Source organism: Neofelis nebulosa, chromosome 12 (genome assembly GCF_028018385.1).
Source record: "Neofelis nebulosa isolate mNeoNeb1 chromosome 12, mNeoNeb1.pri, whole genome shotgun sequence".
In the NCBI taxonomy this organism is placed as follows: domain Eukaryota; kingdom Metazoa; phylum Chordata; class Mammalia; order Carnivora; family Felidae; genus Neofelis; species Neofelis nebulosa.
This window is the reverse complement of record NC_080793.1, coordinates 17,918,471-17,938,034: the sequence shown is the minus strand read 5'-3', so window position 1 is coordinate 17,938,034 and position 19,564 is coordinate 17,918,471. Positions and strand designations below refer to the sequence as shown.

General features: G+C 47.4%; 1 protein-coding gene across 4 annotated transcripts in view; it reads right to left on the bottom strand.

The window, feature by feature from the left end:
- Positions 1-19,564, bottom strand: part of ASTN2 (astrotactin 2) — an 885,184-nt gene that overhangs the window by 676,884 nt on the left and 188,736 nt on the right. For all 4 annotated transcript variants that reach the window (XM_058694362.1, XM_058694365.1, XM_058694363.1 and 1 more), the window contains exon 3: positions 2,550-2,934. In XM_058694362.1, the coding sequence (XP_058550345.1) occupies positions 2,550-2,934 (385 nt within the window). The remainder of the gene's footprint in view (positions 1-2,549; positions 2,935-19,564) is intronic.

Sequence of the window (19,564 nt, the reverse complement as noted above, 5' to 3'; positions counted from 1 at the left end):
CCTGAGGCAAAGAGAGCTCACCTGTCTGAGCTGCTGTTAGATCTTCTACAACCTGCCAGGGGAGCCATCCCTCTCCTGTCCAGACAAGGAGGAGCAGGTGCTTGGGGACCACAGTGTTGCAAGAACAGCCCCGAGCAGCCCCCTCCTGACAGTCAGGCAGGGCGACCAGCATGCTGGGCACAGTCAGGAAAAGTGTGCCCTTCACTTCCATCTTGCCTAGATTTCTTCCTCGCCCACCCTTAACGGATGGAAGGGTGGCTGGATACAGTGATGAAGGGGCTGTGTGGTATTTCAAACTGTACTTTGTTTTAATGCCTAGGCAGGGTTTGAAAAAAAAAAAATTCTTTTAATTGTTTAAAACAAGGGGCACCTGGGTGGCTCAGTCGGTTAAGCGTCCGACTTCAACTCAGGTCACGATCTCACGGTGCGTGGGTCGGAGCCCCGCGTCGGGCTCTGTGCTGACAGCTCGGAGCCTGGAACCTGCTTCAGATTCTGTGTCTCCCGCTCTCTCTGCCCCTCCCCCCCCCCACTCACACTCACTCTCTCTCCCTCTCTCTCAAAAATAAACATTAAAAAAATTAATTGTTTGGGCTCCTGGGTGGCTCCGTCGGTCGAGCGTCCCACTTTGGCTCAGGTCATGATCTCGTGGTTTGTGAGTTCAAGCCCTGCGTCGGGCTCTGTGCTGACAGCTCAGAGCCTGGAGCCTGCTTCAGATTCTGTGTCCTCTCTCTCTCTCTGCCCCTCCCCCGCTCACGCTCGCTCACTCTCTCAAAAATAAACATTAAAAAAAATTAATTACTTTAAAAAATAACGTGGATCAGACAAAAACAGGTGAGGCGAAGGCATGGCCTTCCAGGTGGCGAAGAGTTTTGTCCAAGGCCATTTCACCAGTGAACTGAGGAGTGGGGTTTAATTTAATTAGCTCATCTCCACTTCCTGGAGGCAGGGGGAAGGGAATGCCAGTAAACGAACAGTTCAGAGACAGGAGTGACCATGGAGGACAAGGGAAATACCCCAGGCTAGAACATATAAGGAGACTGGGGATGAATACTGGGCCTGGGTTAAGAACACTCTGGAAGCCTGGCTAAGAGCAGGGGCCTGAGGTCTACAAACACAGCTCTCGGGGATTCAACCTCTACCACGTGCCAGGCCCTGGGGTACGTATTTTGCACACATTTTATTTTTATATTGAATCCTTCCCGAACCCTTCCATGAGGAAACTGAGATTCGGAGGGCTGAATTCCTATTTTTCCAAAGTCACCCAGTAAATAAAGGAGGCAGGATTTGAACCCAGGTCCAGGTGACACCAAACCCTGTGTTCTCCCCTACTGTCTCACTCTCCCCTCTCTGCAGGGTTCTAGGCTTGACAAAATGTCTCCGTGCAAGACACCCTTAATGTCCTTATCAGTCCACTGAGCACAACAGAAGACGGGTCCAAGAGGAAGGGCCCTGGAAGGAGAGAAGAAGGATGTGGAGCTCAGAGCTCCGGTGCTGGCCCAAGCAGCGAGGGCTCCCCTCAACTCACCAAAAGCAGTGGGTCGGTGTCAGAACGGGGGTCTCCAGGCCAAGCCTTTAACAGCATCACAGAGACAATGAGGAGGAAAGAGGAGAATGGTTCGCTTGCAGCATTTATAGGAAAAGAGCCAAATCCCATCTATAAACAAACTCGTGCCATAGACACTTACTAAAGAGAACACATTCTATGCTCATGTCTAAATAATCAATTGTCTTCCAACTTCTGGGAAATGTGTCTTTGCAACAGCATATATCAAAAAGTGTGAGAGGTTTCAGTCACCAAAAAATCTCAGTATGACCCAGCAATAGTGGTGCAAAACAAATGTGATCTCATCAACAGAAGCATACCAGCTGGCAAGAGGGAGGTGAGAGTCCCATTTGGCTTGGCACAGGAGTATTCCCACCTTGAGGAAGAGGTCTGTTAGTGCTGGTGTTACATTCTAGGACACGAAAAGTCAGACTCTCCACCTAGAGGACAGTGACCAGGATGCTGAAACGTCTGAAACTATGTCATATGAGACTGGCTGAAGAAACTGGGATTATTCAGATTGATTTCCAGAAGGTACAGCGCTCCTTTTTTTTCTGCAGTCAAATTTTCCAAGAGCTGCCTTAAAGAAGGAAATCAGATTCATTTTCTTTGTGGACATGAAAGCCCAGAGAAAAGAGATTTCAATTCAATGTAAGGAAAAAACTTTCTAATAGTAGTGTGTGAAAATGAGGAGACTTCCCACCAGAGTAGTGAGAAGGCCATCAAGGGAAGTAATCAAGAGACAATGGAGAGATATTGAACTAGGTAACTTCTCGTGCTCGTCAAAACTCAATTCCAAGAACACGGACTCTTTTTTTTTTTTTTTTCTTTCTTTCTCCCATCACTGCTAAAGAACTAGAGAAGACAAAGTCTGATGATTGCCCATGAATCCAAAGTGGCTCAGCCCTGAAGACACCACCTGTGTCCCCAACCGCCCAGCTCCTGTGCCTCTTCCCAGCTCCCCAGAACATCCCCTGGAAGGTGGGATACAACAAGGAGGACTCACCTTTCTTCTCAAAGTCCCCCTTCTCTTCTCCCGGCCGGCCCAGACTGTCCAGGGTGTGCGTCACCTGGCTGCCAAACTCACCCTCGCGGGAGACGTGGTTGGCCCGGCGGGGTAGGTCCTCCTCCTCCTCATAGTCATAGTCATCTAGGATGGGGGTCTCCCGGATGGGCACTCCAATGACAGAATTGTGAGCCTGTAGCCGAGAGGAGCGGAAGCTTTCCCGGGCCTGGGGTCCCAGCAGCACTGATGGGATGTAGTGAATCTCGTGAGTGGCTTCTGTGCTGGCGCTCTTCTGGGGGATGCGGCGACGTTTCTGCCAGCGCCGCTGGGCATACAGTGCCACAGTGAACACCAGCAGCAGGAGCAGCAGTGCGATGAGGCCACCCTGGAGCAGAAGAGCAGAAGGACAAGAAAATGGGCCAGTGCTCTTTGGGCTACGGGGCCAGCGGGGTCTCCCTGTCCACCAGACTCAGCGCAGATCCCTGGGCGTGGTTCCCAAAGCGGCAGGAACCCCTAGCCGCTGCTTGAAAGCCAGAGAGATGTCACTTCCAAACTTGGCTTTCTCGCCAACAAGCTGTGTGACCTTGGGCAAAACGCTTGACTTCTCTGAGCCTTGCTTTTCACATCTAGGAGGATGAGTAAGAATCCCTGCCTTTCCTTCTTCATCAGGTTGCCATGGGGAGCAAATGAGATAGATAATGGTCATGTCAGAGCAAGCAGATGACTAAACGCGGAGAAGAGTCAAGGCTATGGCTTCACACAGGTGAGTAGCTGAACCTCGACTCTGCCTCCCATCAGCTGAGTGACCCCAGGACATTTGCTCACGTTCTCTAAGCTTTGCTTCCTTATCTCTAGAATGAGTCCACTTAGGGATCAAGAGACAGTAGTACCCTTTCTTCCAACCTGCTACAAATATGAGACAACATTATTAAATCAAACATAATTCTGCACGGTCTGTACTTCCTTCTGATACGTGATTCCCAGTAAGGGGCCTGGGACAAACTAGGCGCCTCATAAATATCTGTTGAATGAATAAATGAAAAAAAAACCACACCTTTCTAGGGCTCCTTTAATCAGAGCATTAAGGCAAACTGAAGCTTATTTTTCTTTAATACATCCAACTAGCAAATATTCCAGAGTCTGCATACCATACCTTGCCCTGGAACAGATTACGATGTTTATAGACATATCTTACATGATTCACAAGACTCGCAAAATACCCTGCTCTGTGAGTTCCTTAAGAGCAGGGTTACTCACAAGCATGTCTGTATCCCCGATGGCACCTGCCAAGAACTGGAGGGGACAGTGGGCATTCTATTCACTCCACTGTATTCACCACGTGCCAGGAACATCTGCAATGGATGGAGTAGCTCCCTCAGTTACCCTGCTTTTCTTCCTTACATACTGTGCTTTGTGTCTGGGGGGCTACAGGTCCCTGCGTCGAATCCCTGGGGGTAATTCATGGGGTTGGGAAGGATCATCCTCACTGTTTGGGAGAGAGGGGGGAGAAATCCAGAGACTTGGAAACTCATGGTGAACAGTAGAGCAAAAGCTGAGCCTCATTTTTGGCTGTTTGGTTTCATTTTTTTTTTTTGTTTTAGCTCTAAAGCCTACATCCTTCCAACCACACCCATGTGGTTGATTGCTCTTCCTTGACTATGATCTCACTGAAGGCAAGGATGACTTCCGACAACTATTTGTATAATGTCTAACAAAGACGACAGATGTTAATGCTAAATACATGATTGGGGTGGGGCATGACTGCCGTTAAGCATACCCAGTTAAGCCAAGAAGGATACTATTCACTAAAAGCACTAGGCTAGTCTCCTGCCGGACGGGAACGTTATCGTGTTCTTTTTGCAAGGACCTCGGTTCAGTAAGCTGGAATTCATCACCTCCATGGAAGGGACAAGTGGGTGGGAACGCGGGCTAAGAAGTGGCCAGGCATGTAGGTACAGCTGAGCTACTATGGAATGCTCAGGGAGCTTTCTCTGGGCGTCAGAACTTACGCACAAGCACACAAACCAAATAACTCTATTGTATTTATGTGTATGTGTGTATGTATATACGTACATATATGCACATATGTATATATGGGTGCATATAAAATGGGTTCATCACATTTGCAGCCCCCCCCCCAAGTAAACATAGATCCTTTTTCCCTCCATAAAACATACAACAGTGATTGCTCTGTGTCTAGAAGACTCTTTTGACAGGGTATTACTTGTCAGTTTTTCCATTACAGATAAGAGAGGGAGGAGACAAAGGAAGGTGGGGGAGGAGGAAAATGAAGGAAAGAGATAAGAGCAACAGGCAGTGCAAAGAGAGAGGAGGCAGAAAGAACACTTGATGAAATAATAGCAGGCCCTCTCCTTATTGCTTTTCCTTCTTGTTCTTTGATCTTCAACACAATCTAATGTGATCGGGATGATAGCGTCTGTTCTATAGATGAAATGAGGAAAATGTGGTTCAGAAAGGTTAAAGAACCTGCTTGAAGTCACATAGCTTTTGATCCTAGGTCCACCTGGGTACAAAAAGCAAGGACGTGGTAAAGCAGGGATCTGAACCCAGGTCTTCATTGCAGAGCCACTGGCTATTGGACTGCATAGTGGTTCTCACTGACCAAAGGGAGGGGAGGAGAAATCGGGAACAATGGAGAGGGTGCACAGAGAGCAGATCCTGAGAAGGGAAAAGGAAAACACGATCTTCAAATCCAGGAGTCGATGGGCACGTCTTGAGGATGCCTCTTCAGTAAAGCTTTTCACTTTTGTCAATTATGACCTTGGGGAAATCTCTTTGCCTATCTTCTATTTACCTCTGGGCATTTCACTGGCTGTGAGGGTCAGGCCCCTGCCAGTGCAGGCCCTTCATCCGCAGCCCCATCCGCCCACCCCGTTTATGAGACTTCGACCCTGTGGTCAGATCCCAGATCCCTGGGAAAGATAAGGCCTAACCAACTGTCCACCTACAACCACTACCGCCCATCCCTGCCTCCACTGCATCTAAACCACCCTCCCAGGTCACCCCCTGCAGCCCTGGATCAGCTCCTAAATCTAAATCCACAGCAGGAGCTCCTGGAAGGCAGGAAGGCACATGCTTTGTCTCCAAAACCCTCCAGCATCGTTGGCCATAGTGGCTAAGAGCTGTCCTCAGAGGGACAGTTTTAGTCCAGATTCTACTACTTTGAGGCTATGTCCTTGACTAGGTCACTTTCTCTTTCAGAGCCTTGGCTTCGTGACTGCTTAAACAAGGGCAGTGTCACAGTGTCAGCTCATTGGGTCATCGTGAGGCTAACTAAGATGTGTGTATGTAGTGCTGTGGGGAGGGTGCACGGCAGCTGCTCACAGACTAAGGTTAGCTGCTGCTGCTGTCAACAGCATTCAGCCAGGGTAGATTTAACGTAAATGAATCCTCCTTAATTTTAAGGAGGAGTGAATAAACAGCTTGACCTTCTGCACCTGAATGCCTATTCTGCAATATTTGCCTGGAGGCCCCCAAATCCTTCTTAATCTGGCCCAAACACTTTGCACGTGCTCTGGCATTCACCTTGGCACAAATGTGCATGCTAGGCATCTTTGTCCTACGTCAGGTAAGGAAACTGAGGCACAGAGCCAGGAGGTCCATTATGCAAGGTAGTGCAACTGAGATTCAAACTAACCTCAACATGGCGACATGGTTCTGCTTGGAGTGAGAAGGGACAGGGGCATCAAAGGCCTGATTAGCCCCTGCCCAGCCTCACATATGCCTCCTCAAACTGCCTAGGCAATTCCAGGTATAGGTTTCCCAGCACAGGAAACTTCCGCAAGGTCGTACAGAGGAATACCACCCATCTCCCTTGCCCCATGTTGATGGGGGCTGAGCTCGAAAGTACCTTTAGCCTAATGATCCAGCGATTCTTTAACCCCTGGCCTTGCCATATGATACGATCCCAGGCCAGCAGCTCTGGTTCTCCCTGGGTGCCCGGACCTCAGTGTCCTCCAGCCTCAGCTGAGCCACCAACCATGTGGCTTCTGTTACAGATCAGATTTTCACTGTGAACATTTGGCCAAAAGAGAATCTCAGTATTCGAGGGTTTACTGTACCACTGACCTAGTGAAACAAATATCCCCATGCCGGGCTCCTGAAAGGCTGAGGGGACCCCCCACCTCAAACATAGGAACAGCTCAGGGGATGTTACAGGCAGGAGTCTGGCCAGTTCTATGTCCCTAGAGCCTTCCCTTTCCTTCCTGAGAAAGGAGTAGAGAACAGGAAACTGGGGACAGGCTCCAGGCATGGAGGAAATAGGAAATAGGTTCTGAATTCCAGTTTACTCATTGTGTTTGAGCTTGAATTTCTCAGATTCCCCTAGGGACCTTCAGTTTACTCATCTGTACTTTGGAATTAGCAATACCTGGAATAGTATAACACAGAGGCAAACAAAGACTAAGGGTCAGAAAGACTTTAACTCTCATACTACCACATATAAGCTGGGCAATCTTAGACAAAGGAATGAATCTCTCAATCACAATCATCTCCTCCAAAAAACTCGGTCAAAAACATCCATAGAGAGAGAGGTTAGACGTGGAAAGGCACACTCAGTGCCTGGTACATGGTAAACCTGTGATAATCTCTCATTCACACTTCACACAGGGTTGCTGTGCAATGCAAACCTGAGCAGTGCTCTGATGGCACTTACAAACTAACAGGTGCTGTGCACGAGCAGAGGAGCTCAAGACAACCAGGTGGCCGTGTTCTCCCAGTGAGACATTCCATCCTAAGACAGCAGACGAGTAACTCAGAAGCAAGAAGCTGTCATGTGCGTCCACCTGGATCGGTCCAGGCTGTTGTGCCCGTCCACATGCACAGAACTGCACTCCATTTCTTCACAGTCTTTCCTCACCAAGGGCAAGCGAACAGAAAAGCAGGAGCTGACGCTGGAAAGGAAAGCGGGGCCAGAGTGTCCAGCCACCAAGTCTGCACACCAGGAGCAAACACGAGTCCTGGAGGTAGAGAAAACACAGCAGGGCAACCGCAAGCCAAACAGGAAGAAGGGGACGTAGGGAAAGGCGGTGAATTTTTAGAAAGCAGGTTAAGAAGAGGCCAAGGCTCCAGGGGTGGCACACAGAGGCCCCATTGGCCTCAGGGATGCACTGATGTCAAATCCGATTTGGACGGTGTTCACTCTCGGGCAGCCCAAGACAAACAAGGTTGGAGAAGGGGCAGCGACTTCCAGAAATAAAAATGCCAGGCTGTTAGTTACAGGTTGGTTTTTGGGAGTGCAAGCAGTACAGGTCTCAGGGTGATCAGTTTTACCCTTTTCTTAGGGATCTGAGGATTTCACTAAGCTGTCAGGCAGGAAGTGGGAGAGAAAGAGCAGGAAGAATGTGTGTGCCCATCTCTGACGGGAAACTTCCTTACTATCTGGGGCAGCTTGGTGGCTCAGCGAGTTAAACATGTGGTTCTTAACTTTGGCTCAGGTCATGATCTCACAGTTCGTGAGATTGACCCCCGGGTGGGGCTCCGCACTGACAGTGTAGAGCCTCCTTGGGATTCTCTCTCCCTCTCTCTCTGTCCCTCCTCCTCCCACACTCTCATGCATGCACATGCACTTGCTCTCTCTCTCTCTCTCAAAATAAATAAGTAAACATTAAAAAAAAAAAAAAAAGGTCTGGCACCAAGCACTCAACAAATATCAGCCTCTCTTATTTCTCTATCCCAAACCAAATCCTTGTGCACCCTCCCTTGTGTGAAACCCTTTCTTTGCTCTCTAGGGCCCTGAGAATAATGTCCAGACTCTTTTCTTGGACTCAAGGCCCTTCATGATGAGGTACTCCCTTCTTTCTCATGCCCAGGTCCCCACAAGTCCTACCCCATACTCTGTTCTGGAGTCACACCGAGCAATGAGTATTCCCCCCAAGGGTGATGCTCCGGGCTCCTTCCACACTGGCTACTCCCTCTGCCCAGAACACTCTCACCCCCTTTCTGGTTTGAATAATGACCCTGCAAAATCCAGGTCCTCCCAGAACCTCAGAATGGGATCTTATTTGGAAAGAGGGTCACTGCAGCTGTAATTGGTTAAGGTAAGTTTGTACTGGATTGGGTGGGCCCTAAATCCAATGACTGATGTCCTTATAAGAAGAGTAGAGGAGGGGTGCCTGGGTGGCTCAGTCAGTTAAGTATCTGACTTCAGCTCAGGTCATGATCTTGCAGTTTGTGGGTTCAAGCCCCAGGCTGGGCTCTGTGCTGACAGCTCAGCGCCTGGAGGCTGCTTTGGATTCTGTGTCTCCCTCTCTCTCTGCACCTCCCCCACTCGCACTGTCTCTCTCTGTCTCTCAAAAATGCATAAACATTAAAAAAAATATTCTCTCTCTCTCTAAAAGAAAAAAAAGAGGATACAGATGGACAGAAAGACAGACAGACACATACATACATACACAGTCATACACAGGGAGAGGGAGAGAGAGAGAGAAGAAGGAAGAGGGGGAGGAGGAGAAAGGAAAGGAAAGGAAAGGAAAGGAAAGGAAAGGAAAGGAAAGGAAAGGAAAGGAAAGGAAAGGAAAGGAAAGGAAAGGAAAGCAAAGGAAAGCAAAGGAAAGCAAAGGAAAGCAAAGGAAAGCAAAGGAAAGCAAAGGAAAGCAAAGGAAAGCAAAGGAAAGCAAAGCAAAGGAGAGGAGGCAAAAGGAGAGGGAGAAGGAGGAGAAGGAGAAAAGGAAGAAGATGGAGGAGAAAGAGAAGGAGGAGGAGAAGAGGGAGGAGGAGAAGAGGAAGGAGGAGAAGAGGAAGGAGGAGGAGAAGAGGGGGGAAGAGGAGGAGAAGAAGGAGGAGGAAAATGAGAAGAGGGAAGAGGAGGAGCTAGAAAAGAGGGGGAGGAGGGAGGAGCAGTCAAGTAGGAGGAGGGGGGAGGAGCAGGTGGGGGAGGAGAAGGAGAATCAGAAGGAGGCCATGTGAAGATGGAGACAGACTGCAATGATGCATCTACAAGTCAAGGAAGGCCAAGCATTGCCCGCAACCATCAGAAGCTACTGGGAGGCACGGGACAGATTCTCCATCAGCCTCCAGGGACAGCAAACCCCACTGACATCCTGATTTGGGCCTTCTGGCCTCCTGAATTGTGAAGGATAAATTTCTGTTATTTTAAGCCTCCCATTTTGTTGTGATTTTGTTAAGGAGTCCCTAGCAACTAATACACTCCCCTTCATCTGCTCATCCCAACTCACTCAGCCATCTCAGCTCAGAGATCACGTCCTCAGGGAGTATCTTGGCCTCTTCAGGGTGGGGCCAGTGTGTGATGTCTTCCCTCTCAGCCCCTGTGGTTTTCAGTCATCTGGCTGTACTACTACAATATGGCCATCTGGTTGACCATGTTCCCACTCTAGGTGAACTGCCATCTATCCCTACCATTTACACAACCTAAGAAGCAGTACTTGGTCGAGAGAAGGTGCTTAATAAACATACAGGAGCCTAAAATCTTAACAAGACCTTCCAGAGGAATATAAATCTTACAGCCCCTGTAGCATCTCTGACCTCAGCATCCAAAGGGCACCTGATCAGACCTCACGTGGACCCTCTCTGCTGTTCTGCCTTTATCCCCAAGCTAGTACCTCTAGCTGGTTTGCTTACAAAATATCAAACACTGAAAGAAATATAAAGATGAAAAATAGAAAGCACCCCAAACTACCCCACTGAGAGAGCCTTCTGAAAAGTCAAACTTAGAACTCCATTCAGCCTGGCCTCATTTTAATCTATTTTTTCATGTTAACTATCCAGGCACGGGAGAAGGAGCCAGAGAAAGAAAAAAAAGACGAGGGGGGGGGGGGTTAAGGATAATGTGAGAAATGCTTTATTTGACAATGTGTCATTGGGAAACTGATTATTTCTGTCTCCGGCCTTTTTAATATTCCCTCACAACGGCCAAGCTGCAAGGGGATTTGGTATTCTAAGACTGGATTTATAATACTCTGTTCAGCAGTGATAAGAACACGGGCCTTTAATCCTCAGAGCTGTGAACATGCATATTCTCCCAAGTAATGTCCTTCTCTTCTCGTCACTTGTGTCTCGTCTCGACAGCCAGCCCTAGGATGGCTGAAGACTGATGATCCACTGGGTGTGCTCCTGGCCATTTGCCGAGTGACCGAGCTAGTGGGGTAAGGGTTCTGAGTTCTCTGGGGAGTCTCCTTTCAGGCTCCAGTCTAGGTTTAAGATGGAGGGGTTACTGGAAAATAGTCCAGACCTTTGGCATTACAGATAAGGAAAACTGAGATTCAGAGAGGAGTGGCTTGACCAAGTTCACAGAACATCCTAAAAGGGTATTGGCAGTGGAATGTGCAGCCCACATCCCCCAAAGCTGCTGAGAAGTCATGTGAATCCTGACAGTTATCTACACGTAGCTTCTGCCACCTTCCCCTTCTCTCCATCCAATGGCTGTCCTAGCCCCCAGTCGCTACAGCCCCTTCACCATGATCATTTTCATACAATCTGTATGATCTCCCAGGCTTTGTGCCCACCCCTACTGTTCCCAATCCATCTTCTCTAGCATGACCGGGGCACAGCTGGACACAGAGCCCCTCCTTACTGATTAAGGTGGAGAGTCCTATGGTTTGGCAGTTCAGGTTCTTGTCAGGCAGGCCCCCATTTTTCTGGATAATGTGGTCTCAAACCATACGCTTTCGAGGTACCTTTCTCAAAATATATGTTTCGCCTTGGGGCGCCTGGGTGGCGCAGTCGGTTAAGCGTCCGACTTCAGCCAGGTCACGATCTCGCGGTCCGTGAGTTCGAGCCCCGCGTCAGGCTCTGGGCTGATGGCTCGGAGCCTGGAGCCTGTTTCCGATTCTGTGTCTCCCTCTCTCTCTGCCCCTCCCCCGTTCATGCTCTGTCTCTCTCTGTCCCAAAAATAAATAAAAAACATTGAAAAAAAAAATTTAAAAAAAAAAATATATATGTTTCGCCCACCCATGCCACCAACCCCACTGAGCACTTACTATGCAGCAGGCACAGTGCCGAGTGTCCAGCCACATCAGAACTCGCTGTTCCTGTGAAATGTCCTGGTATTTTCACCCACATCATTTTTTCTGCTTGGAATGCCACTCTCATGGTTATCCTTCACCTCATGTCCAAACACCACCAGACTTCAAGGCTAGTGTCAATGTAATCTCTTTGGTGACCTCTGCTGAGATGCCCCCTCTATAGGCTTAGCCAGAAGAAATCTCTTAATCCTCAGAACTCCCACAATGCTTCATCTAAAACTTCACTTAAAGAGCTTTAGTGTTTTCTATCTTGCATTAGAGTTACTGGTGCTCAGCACTTAGCTCCCCTACTGGTTATTAGATTACTACACCCTTTGCACAGATGGAAAAGTGAGGCTTAGAAGATAAACTTGCTTGAGAGGACACAAAAAGGTGAATATATATGGGATAAGGCCTCCTGAGACAGTTTCCAGTAAATGTAGGCTCACTCTCTCAGAGACTGGAAATCGCCCATTGGAACTTGAGGGAGAATAAGATGGTAACACAGGTTAAGAACTATACTTTAGACACTCATGTTCCTCGAATTTTTTGTTTTCTTTTTAAGCAATATGGTGATAAGATCACACTGGATGCATATGGTGGAGAGACAAAGCAAGGAGACCATGGAGGCAGCTGTTCACGATGGGCTGGAACAGCTCTCTACTTTGCCCCCTGCCAGGAGATATTTGGTAATGGGGGCATTTTTGGGTGTCATGACTGGAGAGCGGGTGCTACTGGTATTTAGTGGGAAGAGGCCAGGGAATCCGTGAGCATCCTCCATGCAAAGGACAGCTACAAACAATAAAGAACTACCTGGCCCAAAATGTCAAAAGTATGGAGACTGAGGAAGCCCCTGGTCTAAGAGAAAGTCCCACAATTGGGGCATTTCAAGTGGTGATCAGGGAGTGGGGTGTAAACAAGACACGCCAGGGGATGGGAAGACATGGTGTGCGATTAGCAGGAGAGGAGGAGGGCGAAGGAGCCAACAGAGACACCATGGTGTAGATCCTGCACCTGGAGGAGAGAGGAATCTATCCGTTAATTTTTTTCTGGGTAAGCTCCCAGAAGGCTATGAAAGATCCCAGCATATAATCAAATGAAGAGGTAAGTTCCATGTGTGAGCAATTAGGAGAAGATAAACTGGTAAAGATAACTGCAAATAACTGATAAAGATCTGTATCTATATATACATGTATGGGTTTGTATATGTTCATATGTATAAAAATATACTCACACCTAGCTTCACGTATCTATAGTTAGCTATATTTATATATAGTTATCTCTTTGTGTCTAGACAGATATAAGATGACCTATTTAAGGAGGTCCCATTACAGAAAATGAAACATTTTTTTTTTCTTTTAAACTAGTCATCTACTTATAATGTATCTATTAGAGACACTATTTTATTTCCCAAGATAATGCCAGAGGAATAGAGTAAAAACCCAGCAGTTCTTTGGAATACAGTCATTGCCCACTCAGATCAACCTTCCTTAATCATTTTTAGATCAGATCAGAATGAGGTCCAAATCCTGAGAGATCGGTGCGAATCCCACAGAAATTTATCAAAGGGAAAGCTAATGAACATTGGGACCAGCAGCACTTGTCCTTGAGTCAGACAGACATGGATTTTAGTAACGGCTGCACTACCTTTCAGTTGTGTGTCTTCGGGCATGTGGCTTAAGTTTCCTCCATTGTCTCATCTGTAAATTGGGTTGGTAACACTAGCTGAGGGGGGCTGGGGAGGATTCAATGAGTCTGCATTACAGAACGTGGACCACAGTGATTTGCAAGTCATGGCACTCAGAAAATACTAGCATCCTTATTATTGATGCAAGGCCTTGTTTCATGAAAAATTAGATGCAAAGGAGTGCGGTGAGACCACCACTCGGCCTCCACTATATTGAGATATTCTCTGTGGTTTCCCAAATACCTTCTGGTGACCACCTCTGCTCTCTTCCTCCAGGCTCCAAGCAGTGTGCCCTTGACCACCTCCCTTCCCTTCCTTGGGCTGAGTAGGTGAGACTGGATGGTTTTTGACTATCATTCCTGCTGCAAAATCCTAGATTAGAAAGGCAAAGGCAAACTTGAAAGTGTTTCTGGAGGCGCCTGGGTGGCTCAGTTGGTTAAGCGTCTGACTTCGGTTCAGGTCATGATCTCACAGTTTGTGAATTGGAGCCCTGCATCCAGCTCTGTTCTGACAACTCGGAGCCTGGAGCCTGCTTCAGATTCTGTGCGTCTCTCTCTCTCTCTCTCTCTCTCTCTCTCTCTCCCCCTCCCCCACTTGTACGTGCTCCTCTCACATGCTCTCTCTCTCTCAAAAATGAATAAACATTAAAAAAAGAAAGCATTTCTGAACATATGAAATATACATTCTTAGGACATCCTGCCTAGCATCGTAGCTGTATATGCACATACGACACTGGTAAAATGTCCTGCATCCCTACCACCATCTCACACACCTGTATGTTTGCTCATGCTGCTCACTCTGCCTGAAAGCACCCCTCCTTCACTTCTCTGTCTAGTCCTTTCAACCTCAGCTCTTGGGTCAAGAGTTCTCAGCAACCCTTTCTGAAACGTGCTATCTCTAGCTGGGTTAAGTACACAACTTTCAGACCCGTCAGTGACTCATGCTTCTGTCTGCCAACCACCCTCCCACCACCTCTGTGTACCCAAGGCCCAGCATGGGGTCTGACCCTGAGTAGGCCTCATTATGCACTTAGTGTATTTTCACACTGAGAGATGGTGCAGAAAAGGGCCGGGTTTTATTTATCCCTGAGCAAATTTGATTGTTACATGGCACACAGTAGATCTTCAATTACTTGTTAGAAGAATTAATGAATGAGCCCACTAGAAATGCCTCTCTGAGAATAGGTGACTGAAATATACGTACATCTGCTTGGCAATTCTCCATTTGTGTGTGAGAATGCTGAAGATAATTCACAGGAGCCATTGAGCACAAATCAGCACCGTACTCCAAATCCTCAGGTGGCCTCTCAAGTTCTGTCTGAAATCCCACTCTGAAGGATGGGTGGATGGAGAGGGTGGGAGAAAGCAGCTTTTTGAGAGGATTGATTTTCCTACTCTTCTCTGAATCATGAAGACAAACACAAGAACCTACATGACTCAAGAGGAGGACTGCGCTCATCCATCGACATACTCATTTGCCAGGATGAGGGCGTGCCTGGAAGCAGGCAGACTAGAGTTCAAGTTCCTACTCTTCCACCCCCAGTGGTGTGACCTTGGAACACTCTCCCTGTAAGCTCCAACATGGGAATAACCATTCACCAGGGAGGTACGTTGTGAGGACTAGGTAAAATGATATATCTAGACGATGTCACAAAGCCCTTGACCTGTAGAAAACATTTAGTCCCGGGCGCCTGGGTGGCTCAGTGGGTTAAGAGTCCAACTTTGGCTCAGGTCATGATCTCAGAGTTCCTGACTTCAAGCCCTGTGTCCGGCTCTGTGCTGACAGCTCAGAGCCTAGAGCCTGGAGGCTGCTTTGGATTCTGTGTCTCCCTCGCTCTCTGCCCCTCCCCTGCTCATGCTCTGTCTCTCTCTCGCTCTCTCCCAAAAAATAAATAATAAAACCTAAAAAAAAAAAAAGAAAACATCCAGTCCCCAGTAGTTAATTGGCTTCATTGTTACTGTTATGACTGTCACCCCCAGTCCCTGTGCAAACCTCTTGCCTGGATCTAGGAACACATGGGTATGGCCTGGAAGAACTCACAGTTGGTTTATAGAAACAGAGAAGCAAGCAGATAATCATTGTAATGCACATTTCAATAAGCTTGATGACAGAGGGAAACATAGTAAGAAGCAAAGAGTTTCTTTTTTTTTTTTTTTTTTAATGTTTTTTTTTTTATTTTTTATTTTTGGGACAGACAGAGACAGAGCATGAACGGGGGAGGGGCAGAGAGAGAGGGAGACACAGAATCGGAAACAGGCTCCAGGCTCCGAGCCATCAGCCCAGAGCCCGACGCGGGGCTCGAACTCACGGACCGCGAGATCGTGACCTGGCTGAAGTCGGACGCTTAACCGACTGCGCCACCCAGGCGCCCCGCAAAGAGTTTCTTAAAGCTTCTAAGTGCAAGGCACAGAGGAAGTGAGAATCAAAAGGACTTCCTTATAATTCCAATCACGGTCAAGTTCAAAGGTATGGGAGTAGGTTGGCCCATCCAACCAGGATGGTCAAAGGCTGGGTCTGCATCATCTTTGATTCCTACCCAAATGTGACAAGGTAGACAACCAAGTATATGGAATGATGGTTGGTGGTGCAGGCTCTGGAGTTGAAAAATCTGGGTCTGAGTGTCTGTGCAGTCACAGACCAGCTCTGGAGCCTCGGATGGGTCACTGCACTTTTCTGAGCTCAGCTTTATTACCTGGAAAGCTGAGGACAGCAGTCTTCACTGAAAGAGGCTATCGTGGGATTAAAAAAGGCACAAAAGGGATTCAGTGCAGTGTCTAGAACACAACCATGGCCAATAAATTGTTGTTTAAAAAAATTCTGGCAGAGGGAAAACACACTGAGAAAGAAATCAGAACACCTTAGTCCCAGTCCTCATCCTGCCCCTTTATAAATTAAAGAAGTGTGCAGGATGCTCACACATCCTCACACACATTATTTAACAAGATGGCTACAGCAGCCACATGAGCTCAGTATTCTTCATTTAATAGATGAGGAAAGTGAGCCTCCAAGAGGTGACTTTGTCCAAGGTTCCAGAATCCAAAGTCTGTCTGCTGCAGGCTACTGTAATAATCCTGAGACCCTCAATGTGTCCCTAGAGCTAGCAGTATACAGAGCCTGTGTCCTCTGCTCAGGGAATTATTTTCTGAGAAGGTGCTACAGACTCATAGGGTCCAAGGAGAGACCTCTAATACCATGCCAATTTAAGCCACTGTGTCCAATAACTCAGCCTTCTGAGATGGGAAGGAGGGCTAAGACTCCAAAAGAGCTGGAGGCCACTAAGAGCCTAGTTAATACTTCACTCATGTAAAATAACTTTCATAAGGGCAGCAATCTTCCAAAGTAAGCTGGTTTCTTTGGAAATCACAGGTGGGGAAAAGAAGTTTAGTATTGGGGGCAGGGTGGGGATGCTGGTCTACCACTACTAACATGCAGCGTCATCCATGAAAACTTCCCTTTGCACCCCCAGTGGACAATGCCCCTCATCCCCATCTCCATCACAGAATCCCTATCTCCTTTCTTTGTTTTTAACTTTGCTATTTAATCTTTGCTATTAACTTTGTTTATAGTACTTCCCTCTCCTTGCTGATATACTAACATTGACGTGTTAACTTTGTTTATGGCTCTGATGCAAAAAAACTTTCAGAAGACAAGACCTTTGTTTTGTTTACTTATCATCAATAAAACAACTTAATGCTTTGTTGGTATTTGCTAAATAGTTTTTGAATGGATGGATGGATACAAATCTCCCCAAATGATCTGATAAGCCCTAAAGGTCAAAGGCTGGGTCTGAATCATCTTTGATTCCTACCCCATGGCCAGAAGATTGGAAGACACTTAATGAACACACAGTTATTTGCATGTGCGTGTACACACACACACACACACACACCCCTGTTAGTTCCCTCCTGGAGTGTGGGAAGGGGTACTAGTTATAGAAGTAATTAGGAGGCAAATCTGGTTAACTGTCTGGCTGCTTCCTTCCACCATTGGGGTCAAACGGAAAAGTTGGGTCTGAATTCCAAATTTGTTTAATGACTTATTTATTTGTAAATATTGAGGAAACACTGAGCCAGAAAGCAAAGGGGTGAAGGATGCCTGACCCAACTATTCATGCACAGTCACCTTCCACAGAGAGCAAGCTGATAGCTGTATCTATTTGCTGATCCTATTGTTAATGTCTACATGGAAAATGATAGAATGTTACATGAACAGGGGCATCCAGGATGTAGCTCAAAGAACACTGGATTTGGTTCAAGTCCTGGCTGTCACTGATGAGCTGTGCAGCCCTGGGCCAGTCACTCTACCTTGCTGAGTCTTAGATACCCCAGCTTTAAAGGGATCAAGACAACAGATGCCTCTTCCTCTTTATGCAAGGACCCCATTGAGAACCATGTTTATAAAATAACTTTATATGCTGCAGAATGATTTTGCTGATATGTATTGGTGCTTAGTAAAAGAAGTGCTGAAAAAGAGAACCAAGCACCAGTGGTAACTCAGGCAGACAGTAACCTAAGTCTCAAATAAGCTTCTTCAAAACTTAGTACAAGTCACACAGCAGGGGTCCCTTAGAGGCACTGTTTTGCTGCCATTTCCCAGCATTGGTGACGGAGCTGTCAATGGTCCTGAAGTTGTGTTGTGATGGCCTCAGGATCTCCCCTACTGGGCCTGATCAGGAAAATCCCAGGAAAGTTAGGCTAAGGGCTAAGGGCAGAGAGTCAAGCACAAGATGCCAAGCCAAGAAAAGGGAAAAGAGAGAGGCCTTGACCAAAGGCTGTGCTGGGCTGTGGCAGACACAAGAGATCTCTCTGGAAGAAGACATGCTCATTGTCCTTGCTACACCCCCCAGGGCTGACCTGGTAGGATTCACCCCTTTCCTGCGTCACCTTCCCGCTCCACGCCACCTGAGCTTTTTGGAAAATAGAATTTAGCATTTTCTGAGTACCCCAGGTTAGCAAACACCTACTACCTCACTTGTAACCCCTCTCACTTCTGAGATGCCCTCCACCCTAGTCAACACGTCAGGCAACCCAGGGTCCAGGCCACAGAAGGAGCTTTTAGGTGGCAAGGTTTCTTTCCTTGTTCAGGGAACATCCCAATTGTACCACTGCTAACCTCCTCCGCCCCATCATGAGTGCTGAACACCCCAAAATCTGTTCCTGAGACCTTGCTATCACAAGCTGTGCTGCCCCAACATGGTCCTCCAGGTCCTGGCTCCCCTGACTCCTTAGATTCTGTGTCTAAATCTCTCCAAGTCCCATCCCCACCCTCAGATCCAGGCCCAGCTGGGCATACATAATCATACAGTACCCTTAGCTTAAGTCCACGGTGAGTACAAGGACCCAAAGCCTCAGCATATCATAGCCTAAAGGGGTCAGTGTCAGCTCCCCCAAACCAGCCACCCATGAAGACATATCATTTGAGGTGAGGGCCTGAAGCTGGAAGGATGAGGTCTGGGAGAGCCCAGGCACAGTGTAAACTGCAGAGGAGTTAGATGGAGTTGAGCTTAACCCCATAACTGCTGGATTAAATGCCCATGTCACAGAACCACCTACTGCCCAGACTGGTGAGGGATCTTGGCTCATGCACAACCCCGTGAATTCTGAACCAGCCAGAATGTTCTGTTCACCATAACAGGTGAACTGAGAAAATTCAGCCAAGAAAGAAAAGGACTAAGAGAGGGTAGTGGGAAGATCTCTTTTCCTCTCCCTGCATGGCTATACTGGGGCAGAGGACACAAACCCTGCATGCATTGTGGGAGGCAGCATCCAGACAACAAGGAGAAATTATAGGAAGATGTTTGGATGGAAAAATAAAACAAACAAAACAACTTCCCATCACAGCAAACTCAACTCTTACATGTGTAAGACATGTGTAAGACATGTAAGACACAGCTTACATATACCTCCTTCTTGACTCTCCCAGATGCCCTTTCCCACAACCCTGCGTGGCCCAACAACACTGCTATGGTTTCAATGTTTACGTCCACACAAAATTTGTATGTTCCAAACCTAATGCCCAAAGTCATGGTATCAGGAAGTAGGGCCCATCAGAGGTGATTAGACCATAAGGTTGAGCCCTCATGAATGGGATGAGTATCCTTATCAAAAAGGCTGGATACAACAAAAGTCTGCAATCATGAAGACAGCCTTTGCCTTACCATGCAGGCACCCTGATCTCAGACTTCCAGCCTCCGTAACTGAGAAATAAACTTCTCCTGTCCATAAGCCACTATGTCTTGGATATTTTGTTACAGCAGCCTGAATAGACAGAGACAGATATGTTTCCCAAACTTGCCCAGTCATAAGGATACCCCAGGGATGCTCATTAAAAATACGTGTTTCTGGGCT